The 13,786-nt window shown below is 38.4% G+C and overlaps 1 protein-coding gene across 5 annotated transcripts in view; it reads right to left on the reverse strand.

The window, feature by feature from the left end:
* Positions 1–13,786, reverse strand: part of KDM7A (lysine demethylase 7A) — a 66,936-nt gene that overhangs the window by 7,809 nt on the left and 45,341 nt on the right. For 3 of the 5 annotated variants that reach the window (XM_080638729.1, XM_080638733.1, XM_080638732.1), the window contains 8 exons: positions 13,299–13,388; positions 12,625–12,846; positions 11,198–11,322; positions 10,535–10,692; positions 6,883–6,980; positions 4,485–4,633; positions 4,141–4,353; positions 1,377–1,458 (listed from right to left, as the gene is read on the reverse strand). In XM_080638729.1, the coding sequence (XP_080494855.1) occupies positions 1,377–1,458; positions 4,141–4,353; positions 4,485–4,633; positions 6,883–6,980; positions 10,535–10,692; positions 11,198–11,322; positions 12,625–12,846; positions 13,299–13,388 (1,137 nt within the window). The remainder of the gene's footprint in view (positions 1–1,376; positions 1,459–4,140; positions 4,354–4,484; positions 4,634–6,882; positions 6,981–10,534; positions 10,693–11,197; positions 11,323–12,624; positions 12,847–13,298; positions 13,389–13,786) is intronic. The other 2 variants (XM_080638731.1, XM_080638730.1) reach the window with 2 other exon arrangements.

The following is a 13,786-nucleotide window of genomic DNA, read 5'->3' on the forward strand; positions in this document are numbered from 1 at the left end:
ATCTACCTGGACTTGCGCAAAGCGTTCGACACTGTCCCACATGACATCCTTGTCTCTAAATTGCAGAGACATCAATTTGATGGGTGGACCACTCAGTGGGTAAAGAACTGGCTGGATGGCCGCACGCAAAGAGTTGTGGTCAATGGCTCGATGTCCAGCTGGAAACCGGTAACGAGTGGTGTCCCTCAGGGATCAGTGTTGGGACCAGTCTTGTTCAACATCTTTGTCGGTGACATGGACAGTGGGATTGAGTGCGCCCTCAGCAAGTTTGCCGATGACACCAAGCTGTGTGGTTCGGTTGATATGCCGGAGGGAAGGGATGCCATCCAGAGGAACCTCGACACACTTGTGAGGGGGGCTGATGCCAACCTTATGAAGTTTAACCATGCCAAGTGCAAGGTCCTACACCTGGGTTGGAGCAATCCCAGGCACAGCTACAGGTTGGGCAGAGAAGAGATTCAGAGCAGCCCTGCAGAGAAGGACTTGGGGGTGTTGCTTGATGAGAAAATGAACATGAGCCGGCTTCAGTGTGCGCTCGCAGCCCAGAAAGCCAACCGTATCCTGGGCTACATCAAGAGAAGCGTGACCAGCAGGTTGAAGGAGGTGATCTTGCCCCTCTACTCTGCTCTCATGAGACCTCACTTGAAGTATTGTGTGCAGTTCTGGTGTCCTCAACATAAAAAGGACATGGAACTGTTGGAACAAGTCCAGAGGAGGGCCACAAGGATGATCAGGGGACTGGAGCACCTCCCGTATGGAGACGGGCTGAGAAAGTTGGGGCTGTTCAGCCTGGAGAACAGAAGGCTGCGTGGAGACCTCATAGCAGCCTTCCAGTATCTGAAGGGGGCCTACAAGGATGCTGGGGAGGGACTATTCATCAGGGACTGTAGTGACAGGACAAGGGGTAATGGGTTCAAACTTAAACAGGGGAAGTTTAGATTGTATATAAGGAAGAAATTCTTTACTGAGAGGGTGGTGAGGCACTGGAATGGGTTGCCCAGGCAGGTTGTGAATGCTCCATCCTTGGCAGTGTTCAAGGCCAGGTTGGATGAGGCCTTGGGTGGCAGGGTTTAGTGTGAGGTGTCCCTGCCCATGGCAGGGAGGTTGGAACTACATGATCTTAAGGTCCTTTCCAACCCTAACTATTCTATGATTCTATGGCAGAACAGAGGTTGAAGGACGAGAGAAATAAGAAATATAAACTAAACACAGCAACAATGAAAAAGGCATGACAAAAATAATACTCAGTTACCAGACCAGAAGTATCTGTTTTCAGATATGCAGTAAAGACTGGTCCACAATTTTTCTGCACTTACAATTTCAGGATCTCCTTTTCCTATAAAAAGGGGTTCAAAATGTTCAAAGTATTGCTTTACCTGAGGGGTAATCCTCGAAGTTTCATTCAGGTGTCTAGCCCATGCTGAAGTCCCCAAGTCTCCTTCCTCTTCCTTCACAGACCTACCTAAAAAGAAGTTCCAACAAGCTTAGATTTTAAAAACCAGTAACTAGGAATGCACAATTAATTATGCAGTTGAATGACTTTACACTCAAAACAAAAAGGAAAATACAATGGAAAATACTTCCTAGATACAAAATAAGTTGTCAGAGCTGCTTGGTTCTACACACTAAACTAAGAAAACAACCTTGCAGAATAAATACACCTAAGTAAAGATCCTTACAGCACAGTAAGAAGGTCAGACAAATATAATCATTCTAATTTTAAAGTACTGATGTTGAATACAGCTTGCCCACTTTGTTACACGTGTTTTTCTGCCATGACTTTGCATCATGAGGAGTTCATGCAATGATGGACATTTAATTCTCAGGTATTATTGACTGTGTTGTTTTTGATGTGCTTGCTATTCAGGTACAATATAGGGAAGATCTATGCTGACAGGCCTATAAAAGAAGCGTCCACATTGAAAACACATTTACAGTTGTCCTGGGTTCAGCAGCAGCAGTCAGTTTTTCCCCTTCTTAGTAGCTGGTGCAGCGCTGTGGTTTTGACTTTTGGCCTGGGAATAATACTGATAAAGCCAATGTTTTCAGTTGCTGGTCAGAATGTTTACCCTGACCAAGGACTTTGTGAGTCTCATGCTCTGCCAGGGAGGAGGAGAAGCTGGGAGGAAGCAGGGACAGGACACCTGACCCAAACTAGCCAAAGAGGTATTCCATACCACAGCACGTCATGCCCAGGATGTAGAACTGAGAGTTACCCGGAAGGGCTGGATCACGGCAGGGTGGGGGAGTTATGAGTCGGCAGGTGGTGAGGTGTTGCATTCTCTTCCCTTGTTATTTCCTTTATCATTACTATTATTGGTGGTAGCAGTAGTGGTTTGTGTTATACCTTAGTTACTGGACTGTTCTTATCTCAACCCGTGGGAGTTGCATTCTTTCGATTCTCTCCCCATCCCTCCAGGAGTAGGGGGAAGAAAGGCTGGAGGGGGGAAAGTAGACTGCGTGGTTCTAATTTACGGCCTGGGCTTAAACCACGACAACAGTACAGCTAACTTGTAAAATTAAGCTTATCCCAAGACACCAATTCAATCTGAATTTAGAGAGTCTGAAAGATTTTGCAAAACCTGCCAGCTAAGCAGCACAGTTTCCTCTTTACATCTGTGGAGTTTGACACATGTACTGGGCCTGGCTGGAAAGGAATTCTTTTCCTAACAGTCCATATGGTGCTGTATTTGAGATTTGTGGGTAAAACAGTGTTGGTAACACACCAGAGTTTTGGCCATTGTTGAACAGTATTTGCACAATGTCGTAACTTTTTCTTTTCCCACTCTACTTCCTGCAGTAAGTAGCCTAAGGACAGGCAAGAGATTAGGAAGGGACACAGGCAGGACGGTTGACCTGAACTGGCCAAAGGAATATTCCATACAATGTAATGTCATGCCTGGCAATAAAAACTGGAGCAGACGAAGAGGCCTGGGTGAAAGGCACTCTCTCAAGGTAGTCAGTGTTCAGAGACTGACTGGGCATCCATCTGCTTGCAGGAGGTGGTGACAGCCTTTACAACACTTGTTTTCCTTTCCTCCTTCTTTCACTTACTAAACTGTCTTTATATCAATCCATGGATCCTCTCACTTTTGCTCTACTCTCTCCCTCACTGGGTGGTGGTGGGAGAACAAATGGCTGTGTGGGTGCTTAGCTGCTGGCCTGAGTCAACCCACCACGATTTAGAAATGTGGATATTATGCTTTTCATAAAGTTATAAAGATGAAAGGATACTCTATGTGTTTGTATGGGTTGCTTGTTAGTGGTGGCAGTTGTATTTATTTATTTGATTGGTGGGTTTTAAGGACATACAGCTTCAATTACCAGAACATGGTCCATGACATCACATTAGGCCTTCCTGTTATCAAAACCCCATATAATACTAGTTCTTTGAATTAGCACCCTATTTGTTGGTGGGATTCTATTTGGTTTACATCAGCAAAGCTATAATCCTCTTCCATTTCCTTCTCCAGCAAAGAATTCTCAAACATGACTACTCTTTTTCTCTCTGTTCCAAGAAGTGATTTTGATTCTTCCAAGGGAATTAGGATTAATGTTCTACTGTCTGTCATTCCCAAAATGCATTTAACAGATGTCCATTTTCCACAGACATCAAAAATGCCACTGTCAAAAAATTTACGTCTGAATTCTCCCCTTCAAGATTAGAATCTCCTTTAAGTACTGCATTCATACCAGAATTTCAGGAGTAAAGCCAAATATGCCTTCCAAAAGGCATGAAAAATCACCAGCAGATTCCTATGGATATCTAAGTAACACACATGCCATGAAAGCTGCAACCATGAAGGCTGTGCCAATCTTTTCAGAAGGAATTACACTTTCAATAAGGAGACTACATTTTAAATTTAGCCATAACTTTGCCACTCTTGTACAGATGCCACAAAGCTTTAAGATGGCAAAATTTAGAAGACCTATTCTGCTGACTGCTTAAACTAAGTTAGTCCCAGTTTTCAGAAGTAACATTTACTTTTTATTAAAAAGAAAAAACAAAACAAACCCAAGTGAAAAGAAAATGCCATTTATGCAAAAACTTCTCTACAGATCTAAAAAATGAAACTTTAAGTCCTTATTCTGATCCATTTCTCCAAGAGCAGAGAGCAGCAGTGTCATTAGTTCATATACCTACCACATTCAATTGTTTTGTGGCTCTGAGATGGTTGTCTGTCTTTATGCCGACTCCTGGGGTAGCTTCTGTGTTCCTGAAGAGAGGTTCTTTTATCTGTGCAGTCTGTGCTTTGAGTATGACCTGGTAAACATGTAGTATAGTGCAATCCTGCCATAGAAAGCATGCCCTGAATAGCTTCTTCTTCTGTACTTGTCGAGGTAGGACATTCCCTAGAAAAATAAAGAAGTATTAAGCAGTTCAAATTTCTCTGAAGGAATGTTTTTTATACTGGTATAAAGCAGGACCATGAATGTGTGAAATGGTCTAACATTTTAAAAACAAATGCCCACAGTACGCTTACTTTTTACTGGGAGTTTCATATCTGGATGGCTTCTGGGTATTTCGACAGAGGTCTCTTGTGACCTTAGATTCCTCTTTGAAATTCGATGTTACTTCCTGTTTCTCTTCATCACCTGAGCTTTCTGACTCCTCTGTGGAGGAATCCTTCTGCTGAAACAAGAGGAAACAGTATCTAGAATGGTCACCATGCATCCTAAATAGAAACACTACCTTAATTTATGCGAAGTAAAAAGTTCAAAAGCTTCCAGGCCCAACTTTTTTTATATAAACAGTATTCAGAATGAGTTAACTTGAATATAGCACTGAGGGACTGTACATCCCAATTTTGTAACAGTGCTGAGTACATGATCCAACAATACAGAAACCACCACACGCATTAAAGCATGCACAAATCACTGCATTCTCTTTAAAGAGAGCATCGATTATTGTTATCTTTGATATTCAAAGTAGAGGGAAACATATGGAATTATGGTTCCAAGCAGCAACCAGAACTGATGCCTATTACATATAATGGGAGACATCCTGTCCCACATAAATGTTTCTGATTCCTCCTATCACAAAAAAAAAATAACTTGCAGCAGCAGAATCTCTCTGATGAGTGACAGAAGCTCTCAGGTAAATCCAGAACATAGCAGGACCAGACACAACAGCTGTTGTCTCTCTTACAGTGGCACAGCCTCTTTTCATGAATGAAAGGGCCTCTCAGCTCCTGCTGAGATTACAGATTGTATACGCAGGAGCTTCTCAAAAGTGGAATAACCATATGTGACTCAATATGCTTGTACATGAAGAAAGGGCTATGATGGATATGCTCAGTCTTCGTAATTCAGACTAATCTATTTTTAACAAGTACAGAGAACGGCACAATTTTTATTTTTTTTTTTTTTTCCCAAGCCAAGGAATATATATGACATTAAATCAAAGTGTTGAAAGTGGAAGATCAGAACACAGAGGAATCATAATCCTTCAAGAGGGACACCACTATCTCTATCACCAAACATGGAACTGGAATGAATGAAGTGCTTCATATCACCAAAGGATGTTTTTATACAATAGCTTCATTCACAAGAGCAGCTTGTTAATCTTTGACACTCAGAAAGTGGTACAAATGGGCAATTAAATTATAACTATGACTCAATGTTAACAAAGCTGTTATCTTGTTTTGTTAAGACCTTCTTTGGTGCAATACAAAAACATAAGAAGGATTTACAGGAGCTACCGAGACAGTTAATTTTGGATATATCATTAGAAAAGACAAATTTAAACACGCAGAAGAATTATTCCATTAGATACTATTAGAAATTAAGAAGAATAATAATATAAAAAGAACCAAGAGAGTAAATAACATTAATATAAAACATTTAACTCAATGGTGACATCAACCGAAAGTGGCTGCACTCCCCTGTGAAGATGAAATATATCAATTTTGAACACTATTGATTCTGTGTCTTAAAAAAGGAAACCTGCTGAGCCAAAGTTGCTGACAATGCAGTTTAGGAAACCAGAAGCCACATCACGAAGGTTCCTATCACTTATTCCAACATATAGATAAGGTAATGATAGAAGACAACAAATACTAAAAACAAATTTTGACCACTGTGGTAAAAGTATGAAGACTTCTTGTAAAGTCTTGTAACAGGCAGATGATTGAAAGAAAGACCAAAGCATTAGCTTTCCAGAAGCATATAACAAAAGTCTGAAGTAATCATTCCACACTATCAGCACTTTACTGCTAATGAAACTATTAAGCCAGAGCACAATTTTGCAAGGGAAAAAAATCATTAAAAAAACTCGTATAGACACGTAAGAAATTTCTAAATACTAAAAGTTGTAATAAAATACATGGTGCAAATATATATACACATACATACGTGTGTATTTATACTGCATTTAGTTGTAAGAAAATCACTAGAATTTAGACCCTCAAATGGAGGATTCCAACTTATTTCAAGTATTCTAAAACACCCCAATAGGATTTACCCACTTAAGCTTACTTAAGAAAACTGAAGGCCTATAGATTGTTTCCATTTAATCATGGTCTAAAATAAAACTGTGTGGTATATACTCATAATTCTAATGATGAAATTTAGACTTGTTATGGAAGAAATGAACAGAGCTAGACTTTACATGTTCCAGAGCAGGGCTCATCCTCTGCCAGCCCTACTTTAACATCAAAGATCACAAAATACGACTCAAGATAGCATATCTTGTAATTTTTCTCAACATTAGAATAAATGAAGAATGAGGCAGAGCCAGAAGTTTGAGGTATTATCTTTAACCAGAATTAAATGCTTTGCTGTTGCTCTTTTAAGATAAACTTTGACCAGATGAATTTGAAGTGAGCAAGCAACATTATATTTAATTGCTTTGTTAACTTTCGTGATTTTTTCTAGCTATACCTGTGTAGTGCAATCAGGCTCAGATTCTTCTGAATCAGAAATATCAGAGTACTCTGAGGATCCATTCCTGAGTTCTGATTTCACACTTTCAAAGAACACTGTGGGGAGAAAAATTAAAACATAAGACCCAACATTTATTACATATAATATTTAACTATTATTTTGGAAGTAAAGAACTAGAAACATATATATAGTTTTTAAACAGTCTGTAAACAAAAGAACTTCCACACACAAATTCGGTTCACAAGTCAAGTTTGCTTAAGAATCTAGTGAGATCCCTACTGTAGACCAAAAAACTCCACAAGAGACTGACTGGATGAAGCCAGAGGAAGAGAAATCAGGTGTGGCAGGAGCATGTATTTTTTCTCTCCCACAGAGTACATCCTCCATAGATTCTACCTTGGACAACTCTTGGGTTTTTTATACAGGCCAGAGGCAGACAAGTGGCTCTCAGAAAAAATTAATCAGAAGTAATTGCCAGTATTACTTCGTCTTTGACTCTCTGAACCTGGAATTTCCTTGTTTAAAATAAAGGCAGTTCTGCAGAAACACTAAAACATGGAACTCAGAGGATATTAACTGATTAAAAGGTAAAAACTCATTGCATTACTTGCAGTTTTACTTTGCATTACAATTTACTGGCATATTCTGTCTGTTCCGTGCTACTACAGAGCTGCCAATCAGGATTAAAATGCAGACCTCTTCAAAGATTAAAATATTATTGTGATAATACACAATATACTCGCATAAGTTTTAATCACAGAAAGACCTGAAGAGGAGAAAATACTAACCTTAGACATGCTTTTTGATAGCAGTAAGAAAAAGTACTACTCAGAGAATGAGGTGTCAAAATAGACATCAAGAACACTGGCATATGACAAAGCAATCAATCAAATCAACCACCTAGTCCACATGGTTTACTTTTTTAAGTGCTGAAAGAGCTCAAACATGAAGTAGCTGAGCAGCTTAAAGAAGCACATACTTTTAAAAGACAGCATATGTCCAAAACAACCACGAGCGGGAAACACATTTGTAGTTCCACAGCTCAAGTTCCAAGGCTCAAGATCAATGGGCTGTATGTGTACCTGTGTCAAGGCTGCTGGCAGAAAGCTTAAGTAGAAATCTGTGAAAAACTGCATGCTGTAGTCTAACTAGGAAAAGATTTTTGGAGAAAAGCCAAATAAAATAAATAAATTTATGAATGTGGGTCATGAAAGTAGTGAATGAAGAAGGCAACATAACTTTTTCATGTTTTTTGAAGTAGTTATAGTTTCACATAAAGCTATGCTGAAAGCAAACCAACACAGATCAGACATTAGTTCTGGAATGAAGACCAGTAAAGTTAAAATGTTGGTTTGCTTTCAGCATAGTTTTATACGAAACAACATAAATAGAATGCAATTCTTCATCATGCATTAATTATGCAAGTATAAAAAAGGTACCTGTAACCCTGTATATACACTGCAATTCTAGTAGCATTTTGTTACTTATGTAGACTGTGGCAAAGCTCACAAATAGGCACCAAATATATTTCAAGGTATATTATTAATTACTAAAAACTGCATAAGTGGTAATTGTTTGTAGAGTAAGAAGTAAGCCAAGAATAAGACAGGTTCTCAGAAGGTGAATAAAATGAACAGTTGGGACCAAAATCTAAAGACTAATTAACCTTAAGATAGCATCAGAAAGAACTGTGAGGAACACGGTAAATTAGCAAGAACACTGTATATGAAGTTAAGCTAAATAAAGTCATGCTCAACAGATGACAATGAAATTAATATTCTGAATTACTGTAGCTCAAAAAAACCTTAGGGGTTTTCTGATGATCGCTCAGTTCAAAATGGCAAACAAGATTCTAGGATAAGCAACAGCATGCATGATACAGAAAATACAGTTACATAGCTCTAATGACTTTTCCTTTGGACTAGTGCCTCTTTCAGAAAAGTTACGGGCCTGCATGCTTTCAGGGACTAGGAGAAATCCTCCAGAAATGGGATGAGTGAAAGCAGCTGTTATCTGCAAGATCAAGCTAAGCTCCTGTGAATTCAAAATATATCTTAAATTCACCTTTTCTTCAACCACACAAAGTATCTTGCTCTATTTAAGCACAGCACTTATCTTTGACTCTCTGATAACACTGGGTCACCACTGAGAACAAGGATATTGGCATGCCATGCAAAGATATATAGAACTTAATCTGTTTAAAGGCATCTCTCTGTGGACTTTGCCTCTTGGCCTAAGTCCCAGTGAAAACAATGGAAGATGACAGCTGTTATAGAAACAGGTAGTTCCTTTTGTGGAATTTTCTGCAGAAGGGTATCTCCTTTCTTTCTTTTTTTCCTCTCTCTCTCATTCAGTATCAAATAAAAGCAACAAGAAAAATCTACCATTTCTTTGTATGATTTAATCTTTGATTCAAGTGTAAAACTTACTTTAAATTTACTTAATTTAAGTTTACTTAGTTTGATTTTGAAAGCAGAGAAACACCACATATTCCTAAGCCTTCACTCCACAAGCCATTTGCCTTGTTGGTTCATGAGTACACAAGAGACACCTCTTTCCCATGCAAATTTTTCATTACTGTCCTCTGTGACCTTTAGAAGCAGTCAACAAAGATTAAAAATTGCTTTGTTAATGAAAATAATCAAATATTTTATCCAGGCTGACAATGGATTCAAATGTTGTTACACATTGTAGAGGAAACTAAGAGAATTGTAAGTCTCTAGAGGAGTCTTATTATCTCTTAAGTGTTGAGCTGTTACCTAATACATACTCTCCAAGCCCTTGCACACTCTACCGTGGAAGGATGTGACTTCTACAATTAAACAGAGAGCTGAACAGCTATGTCAAGGACCAATTTGTCACTGTCCACAGACAGTGCTATTAAAAATAGGCACTGAAAGCAGGCTTTCCATAGTTATACTTTGATAATTCACTGTGTGATCAGTTCTGCTGAACACTTGGCAAGACGGCTTGAGGCTACAGAAAAGACCGAAAAAGATTAACTCCTAGTGAAGGAAAATTAAAAAGTATTGTAAAGTGGGGTTAAAGTGTTTCACAGATAATCTAAATTCTTGCCCAACCTTCCAGATTATTGCAAAGGTTAAAAGTATAAAATTATATTAATGATAAATTATGTTTGATCACCTGTATGGAATAAACCTGTTCGCTAGCTAAACATACAAAATTGTATGATCAAGTATGTAATCGCCAAATGGAGCAGAAAAGTTAAATATAAGATAGTTTTAAAAGTAGCTGCATCTTTTATTCTCCAGTGAATGATGTGATGAACTTTTCCACACTGAAGTATATTTTGGTCAAGAAAAATCAGCATTCTTACATTATGAACAGAGCAAAAGGAACAAACACTCATCCAGAACACCAGTTAAACCTCCACTCTGAAAAATTATGTACAGAGTATTCAAGATGGCACTGACATAAAAAGGTGAGTTTTACTTTTCAACTCTATCCTTGCCTTCTTCAGTAGACATATAGTATTTGACAGATGTTTTGTTGTAACTTGTAATACCACTTCTCTGATCTATTAGTTTACTCCCTTTATACTTTAATAAAATTTCAGTCAGACTTCACAATAGTTCAATCCTCAAGATCATCAAAATGTTCAGTTGATAGGACTTAGAGACAAGCTTACTGTTCAGTGGTTTCTGGGCATCTGCATTCCCTTCTCCCTCAAATCCTGAGGGCTGGTCTTCTACCTTAACAGTCGTCTTTTTTGATCTTGTCCTGTCATCTTCATCTTCACTATCTGCTGTGTAAAGACTTCGATCTGTAAATGGGCGTCTCTCATCTCTGTCTCACAAGAAAAAAAATCATGTTATTCTTACAAAACTGAACAAATTGTTTTCCTTTCATTATTTACAACATGTTCTCCAGATACATGCTCATTTCCTCATTCTGAATTGTACATACTCCTGTTTTACTCCCTGTACAATTGGCATTTCCATACAGATGTGACGCTTTGCAACGGAATATTGTTAATGAGAATCACCTTAATTAGATGGATACAAACAATTTCTACTTTGAAGCACTCCCTCCAGTACAAACCCAACAGAGCAACTTGAATGAAATGCTGTAACAAAGGAACATGCAAAGAATCTCCTCCTCTTCAGTCCATAACCGTGGCTCCACTAGGGGACAGCAGACACAACAGACAACACATTCCCGCTGTATTCCTAACACAAGTCTTACCGGTAAAAGGGAACTTAGAGCTCCACAAACAGAAATAGTATTAACAATAAGCATGCTCCAGACCAGAATAACTAGGAGGAAGTGATCCACAGTCAATGCTTTGTACCTTATTATTCTTCCATTTGACAGCAGAAGGCGAAGATCATTGTCTTTTGTTCGCCATTCAGGTATTGTAGATGATGGCTGAAGCGGCTTGTTAAATCTCCCGTTCAGTTTTGAGCTTGTGGTATCCTAAAGAAGTTAAAGCAACGTTGCCCATTATTTTTTTCTACACTTCAAAAGAGCTTCAACTGCCATAAGCAGAATTTTGTTAGTTCAAAGCCATTACATTTGACATATACTCTGAAGCAATCAACAATACACGTGAATGCCAAACCAGGAATGCGTAAATTTTTTTTTAAATTCTATACTGACATTGAACAATATATTTCTATATTAAATTACAATAACTAATATTCCTAAACATTTTGGTTTTAGCAATGAACTGCACAGGTTAACTATTTATGATCAATTTTAAGTTCAGCCTCCCATCTTTGGGGCTAAATGAATATCTCGTGTTCGTGCCTTGAGAAGATCAATATAAGGACCCAAACCAACATTTCTCCACTATGACAGTCCATCCTGTCCCAGCTAAATTTGTCAGCATTTCTTATTCTTATAATTATTCTTATTTCTTATATTGGAAGCTCCCAATTTCCATTTTCTCACTCTTTCTCCCATTTCTGTTGCTGTTTTTTGAAAGAAGGTCATCAAACCTGAAAAAAAAGTATCTTTCCAAGAGACTACATTTCGCTCATTCACTACAAGATACCTTTGTAATATGACTACAAAGTCCACAGCCCCACAGTGGAGACCAAAGGCAGCCTCAGGCTTATTGGCAGGGAAGTACAACCATACAGGAAGTAGGAACATGACTGAAAAACAAAGCTAATCAAATTACAGTAGCTGAACTGAAAGAAGCAGCTATCTTAAAACACACAGATAAGCAGGCTGGCTCAGAGCCTCAAGGATTTGCAAGCTCATTTTCTTCACATAACTGATTCAAAGTAGCACTTGATAACTACAGCAGTCCTAATTCCCAGAGAAGCTGCAGCTGCCCCATACCTGGCAGTGTTTGAGGCCATGTTGGACAGGGCTTTGAGCAGCCTGGTCTAGTGGAAGGTGTCCCTGCCTGTGGCAAGGGGTTGAAACCACACGATTTTTAAGATCCCTTCCAACCTAAACTATTCTATGATTCAAAAACTATACTTGAAGTAGGTAGTGGATTCAGGGCGCCTTCTGAATCAAAACGTTCAAGGAACCTCAAAACAAACCAAAACCAAACCAAACAAACAAACAAAAAAACAAACACACCAACTCAAACTAAGAAAACCATACTTATCAAGGAAGAGAGAGAAATCCCTATCAGGAAAACTCAAAAGAAACCAAAACCAAATCTATCCATCTCTCAGATGTATTCTTATGCATGTTAAAAGCTTTCCCCTTTCAACAGAGATTAAAACTGTAATCCAGTTTAGTTCTTCTTGCACCTACATTAATACTTGCCTCCTCCCACGGTGACATCTCCAGCCTTTTCAGTACCTCCCTAGTGTGGAGTTCCAGGATGTCCAGATTAGAAGGAGTTTTGGTAGCATGATCTCGCAGTTTCCTCACCCTTCGTCTGGAGTGGTGAGGGTAAGTTGTTTCATGCGAAGACCGTGAAGTTGGACACACACCAAGAATTCCCTGAGTTTTAACTAGTTTGCTGTTTTCCTCCTTTAATTAAAAACACATATTTCAGAATGGTTTCACAGAAATAAATTCACATTTTTAAGTGATGCTTCTTGTTCATCTACTTAAATGTAAATTATATAAATAAAATTGTTTGACCTTTTAAAGAGTACTACATATTTCCTAAGGATTTGATGTACAAAGCTTCATATAATCTCCCATAATAATAGTGCTTAACACCAAAAGTTACCACCAAAACAACAGGTTTTACTTGTGAAGGCAGCATAAGGTACATTCATTGTACCCAACAGATCACATTTCTCTTTAGTTCTCAGAACTGTTCTTTCCAAATGCAAATGTGAGAATATTTCAAGAATCAATATTCATTAAGGAATAAGGGAGCAAAACACCAGTATACAGGAGAAATGTACTATGGAATTCCCCGATTCAAATTATTTTCTTGCTACACGCTTATGTAGGGTTGCCTCTGTTCTTACCTCTACAGAACGGATCACTTTTGAGAGTTCTTTTATGAGATGCCCAGGCCTAATGTTGTCTGGAATTTCAAAGGCATGTTCTGTTACAAGCTGAATGCAAAAGGAGGAAGAGAAGATATTTAATTCATTTTTTCAGATAAAAGCAGAATAAGAAATAAACAAATCTACAGGGGAAAAAACAGGGAAAAGCCAGATTAATTTCTGATTAATTTCTGTAGTAATGACTGCAAACTGCCAGGCCAGGTACACATACACATACTGAAGCTTCCAGTCTGAGATTTAGAAAGCAGCAAATACTTAATATTTTGTAAGTACAGTTTAAGTGCGCCTCAAAACACTTTCAGTTTGAATTATACAAAACAGCACTCACACAGGATAACTGGCATGAATTCTGCTACCGCTTTAATCAACTATTTTAAATGGACAAACATCACACAAACACTTTCAGCTACCCATGTTTCAAAAATGAGATTCAGCAGCAGAATTAT

The sequence above is a fragment of the Psittacula echo genome, assembly GCF_963264785.1.
Source record: "Psittacula echo genome assembly, chromosome: 1".
Classification (NCBI taxonomy): domain Eukaryota; kingdom Metazoa; phylum Chordata; class Aves; order Psittaciformes; family Psittacidae; genus Psittacula; species Psittacula echo.